Here is a 3,545-nt window from a genome sequence, read left to right on the forward strand (position 1 = left end):
TGCGGCCACGCTCACACCACCGGGCGCCTCCCGCTCCCCAGGGAAAAGGAGAGCCCGATCGCAGCCCGTCCCGCTCAAACCACCACAAAGGCGTCCAGGCCACCGCGTGCCCACGGACCTCGAGCCGCGCAGGAATCCGCCCGAGCCGCGCAGGGAGCCTCCCGGGCCGCCCGAATACCTTCACACAGCTGCCGGGCGGGGAGGGGCCGCGGGCGCGACCTGCAGCTGGGGCCGGGCCGCCGAGTCCGCGGGACAGCAGCGGGGCGGGAGGGAGGCGGCCCCGGGGCCGGGCGCGCAGGCCGGACCTCGCGGGGGCCGGGCGCGGGAGGAGACTGAGGGCAGCGGGCGGGCCGAGTTGCGAGAAGGGTCAGGGGCCGGGGCCAGGGCCAGGGAGGAGCCGGCGGCGCGCGTCGGGGGGCCGCGGTGTCAGCCGCGCGGGAGGCGGCGTCTCGCCGCGTCGCGCTGCGGTCGGCCCGCGCGTCCCGGCCCCGCTTCCTGGGCCCCGGGAATTTGCCTGGAGGACGGAGGACAGCGTGGGGCGCCGCTCTCCAGCCCTCGCCTCCTCGCGCCTCGGCCCCCGCCGCCGCCATCTTGAGGAGCTTTCAAACTGGCGCGGTCCGACGGGATAGCTCAGCTGGCCCGACGCCCCGCCCCTGCCCGGCCCGCGGAAGTCGGGAGTCGGGGGCCGGCGCGCGGGCTAGAACCCGCGAGGCGTCCTGACGTCAGCGGAGGCTGACGCCGGCGGAGGCGGGGCGGGAGCGCGCCTGCGCCCCACGTCGACTCCCGGCGCGGCGGGGCGCGCCCCGGAATCTGCGGACGCCGGCCGGGTTAGGTGAGCGGCCACCTGGCCTGGATAGGGCAGGGGTGGGGTGCTAATTCAGCACACGTGTATCAGGCCTGCCTCCACTCGTTGGTTCTTTTACCTGGACGTCACGGGTACCTTGTACAAAATTCCAAACAAAGCGGAGCTTTATGGTGCAGAGTATCTTCCTCTCCCTTAGACAGATAAAACCTCTGAGAAGTGGTTTCTTTTTGGACTTGTTTTTACATAGTTTCTGTAATGAGCATCTTATCACCTTGCTAATAAGGAGTAAAAGGTCCTATCCAACCTTATTACATATAACGCCCTGTGTGATACGGTGGTTTCTGCCCACTTCTCAAATATATAAAACACTACAAAGATAACTAGCAAGTGAATGAAAAGATTATCAAGATGTTTACCAAAAATATCCTGACAGTTGTTACTCTGGGTGGCAGAATATAGGATGTTTTATATTTTCTTCTTAATTTTAATTTTTTAATGAACATGTTATTTTATAATCAGAAAAATGTTAAAGGTATTTTCACCTTGAAAAATAAATAAAATACTAGAAAATTTAATTGGCAAATCTTCCACAAATTTTGAGGAAAAAAATACTTCTCACTTGTGGATACAAGAAAATTTGGGAGTACAGCTGAGCTGCAAGTGACGCAGGTTGGAACTGCGCAGGCCCACTAATAGGTGGCTCTTTTTGAATGAACAGGTACTGCAGAACTACAAGATCTGTGGGTCTGTGAATCTGCGGATATGGATCTGCAGGATGGTTATTTGAGGATTTTTCAACTGCACAGAGCAGGCGCCCCAACCCCCGAGCTGCTTCCAGGATCAACTTCATATTTTCATGAGCAACAGAGCAGTTTTGACGACGATTTCAAATTTGGTATGTTTGAGGGAAAAAAAATCACGCACAGCTGACCAACAAAGAAGCAGTGGTATTCCTTTCCTTCTTTACTGTGCTTCCAAACCATAAAATATGTAAAAGATGTACTTACTGGCCATTGTCCTGTAGGATACAAAGATGACATTGTTGCGTTTTTCCTCTGTAATTCATTTATTCAACAGACATTTACTGAATACCTATGTTCAGGTACTATTCTGGGGGTTGGGACATAATGGTGTCTAAAACTAAGGGTCTCTGCTCTCACAATGCTTAATAATCCGGGGGAGAAAGCAGCCAAATAAGTAAATTATTGCATCGATATGGAAGGAAAGAAAACTTTTTAATAAACCCTTATGATAGTTTATTCTACAAGTTTCAATAATATATTTCAGAGGTTGATAAGCTCTTTCTGTAAAGGGCCAGACTGTAAATATTTAAGCTTTGTGAGTCACACCATCTCTGTTGCAACTACTCAACTCTGCCATTATAGTGGGAAAACCACCACAGATGATACCCAGGTGACTGAGTAGTGCTGTGTTCTAATAAAATTTCTTTACAAAAATAGGTGTGGAGTAGAACGCACACATTGCCCAGTTTGCCAACCCCTGATCTAGTTTAAAGAGCTAACAATAACTGCAAAATAAAAATCCTAAAGCACTTTTCCAAAGCATAACTGAAAGCACTTAGATGTGTCAGTTCAACTAGATCAGCTGATACTTTCCTTTTTTCTGAAAACACTTGATGACATATATAATTATTTTATTTCAAAGCTTTTATAATTTTGGAAAAGATCATAAGAAATAACTTAAGTACTCAGCCTTAATCAAAAGGGTATGCCTTTGAGGCTGCCTCCTTGTGGACTTAAGACTCCTCTATCAATTCTCCTCGTGTTTCTGTCAATAATTTGATGCAGAATAATAATTAAAAAATTTAATTTTGGTCCCTGCATCTTTAGAAATAGAAGATTACTGCCATCTAGCTCCATAAAAAGCAGCTACAGTAATAAAGCACATCCCAAAGTTTGAACAGGTGAAAAATAGCAAACTACTGTTTTTTAATTTTACCACTAAATAAAGATACTTCCTCTTCTCAAGTCTGCTGGGAACCAAGGAGAGAAGTGGATGGAAAATCTTCTCTTGGTAATAAAAATCTAAACCTTGATGTGCACGGTGCACCTTCAGGCTCTCCCCTCAATACACGCAGATGAGTTGCTTGTTTTACTTAGAGAACAAGCTTTTTCATCAATAACTCACTCAGTATTCTTTGGCGAACAGGAAAGAGGCTAGCCCTCTCATCAAAACAGAAAGATCTTTCAATTTCAAAAAGAAAAACACATTTGTTAGAGGGAAAAATCAAACTTAACAAAACTGTAAAAAGAAAAAGTGCACCCCCACCCATTTCCCTTCACAGAAGAAGCTACTCTTAAGAGTCTGGTGCTCAGCCTTCTAGCCTTTTCTCTGCATGTGTTACCAGCGTATCTACACACATTTGTTGAGTTTATGAGTTTACTTTTTTCTTTTAAGCAAAAATGGTAACTTTTGCATGTGTTTCTGCAATTTTTTTCATTTAATATCAAAGATTTTTAAGTTGTTCTTAGTTGATTATCTAGTAAGAATAAGTGACTTCTTAAAATTAGAAGTTATAAAGACAGAAAAAATTTTAAAATGCAACGTTAAATTTCCAGGAAAGTTTCCTTCAATCCACTCAAACAATTTAATTCCCAACAGCTTCATGATAGAGTTCCTTGTAATTTCCCACTAATAATGGAAATCTTAAGTGGATAACAAAAAAAGATTGCAACACTTACCAATATATTGTAGTCTAATAGAAACATAAATCATATGG

The 3,545-nt window shown here is 46.2% G+C and overlaps 2 protein-coding genes across 7 annotated transcripts in view; one reads left to right on the plus strand and one right to left on the minus strand.

Annotated features, from left to right (window-relative positions):
* Positions 1–660, minus strand: part of SUV39H2 (SUV39H2 histone lysine methyltransferase) — a 42,526-nt gene extending 41,866 nt beyond the window's left edge. For 2 of the 5 annotated variants that reach the window (XM_072955045.1, XM_072955044.1), the window contains exon 1: positions 119–660. In XM_072955045.1, the coding sequence (XP_072811146.1) occupies positions 119–590 (472 nt within the window). In that variant the 5' untranslated portion in view covers positions 591–660. The remainder of the gene's footprint in view (positions 1–118) is intronic. The other 3 variants (XM_072955046.1, XM_072955049.1, XM_072955048.1) reach the window with 3 other exon arrangements.
* The window catches only part of DCLRE1C (DNA cross-link repair 1C), a 63,380-nt gene that overhangs the window by 57,319 nt on the left and 2,516 nt on the right, over positions 1–3,545 (plus strand). The window contains exon 14 of one of the 2 annotated variants that reach the window (XM_072955043.1): positions 1,524–1,700. In XM_072955043.1, coding sequence (XP_072811144.1) covers positions 1,524–1,700 — 177 coding nt within the window. Of the gene's footprint in view, positions 1–1,523; positions 1,808–3,545 lie in introns of those variants that run through there. The other variant, XM_072955042.1, reaches the window with a different exon arrangement.

Source organism: Vicugna pacos, chromosome 35, assembly GCF_048564905.1.
Source record: "Vicugna pacos chromosome 35, VicPac4, whole genome shotgun sequence".
NCBI lineage: Eukaryota > Metazoa > Chordata > Mammalia > Artiodactyla > Camelidae > Vicugna > Vicugna pacos.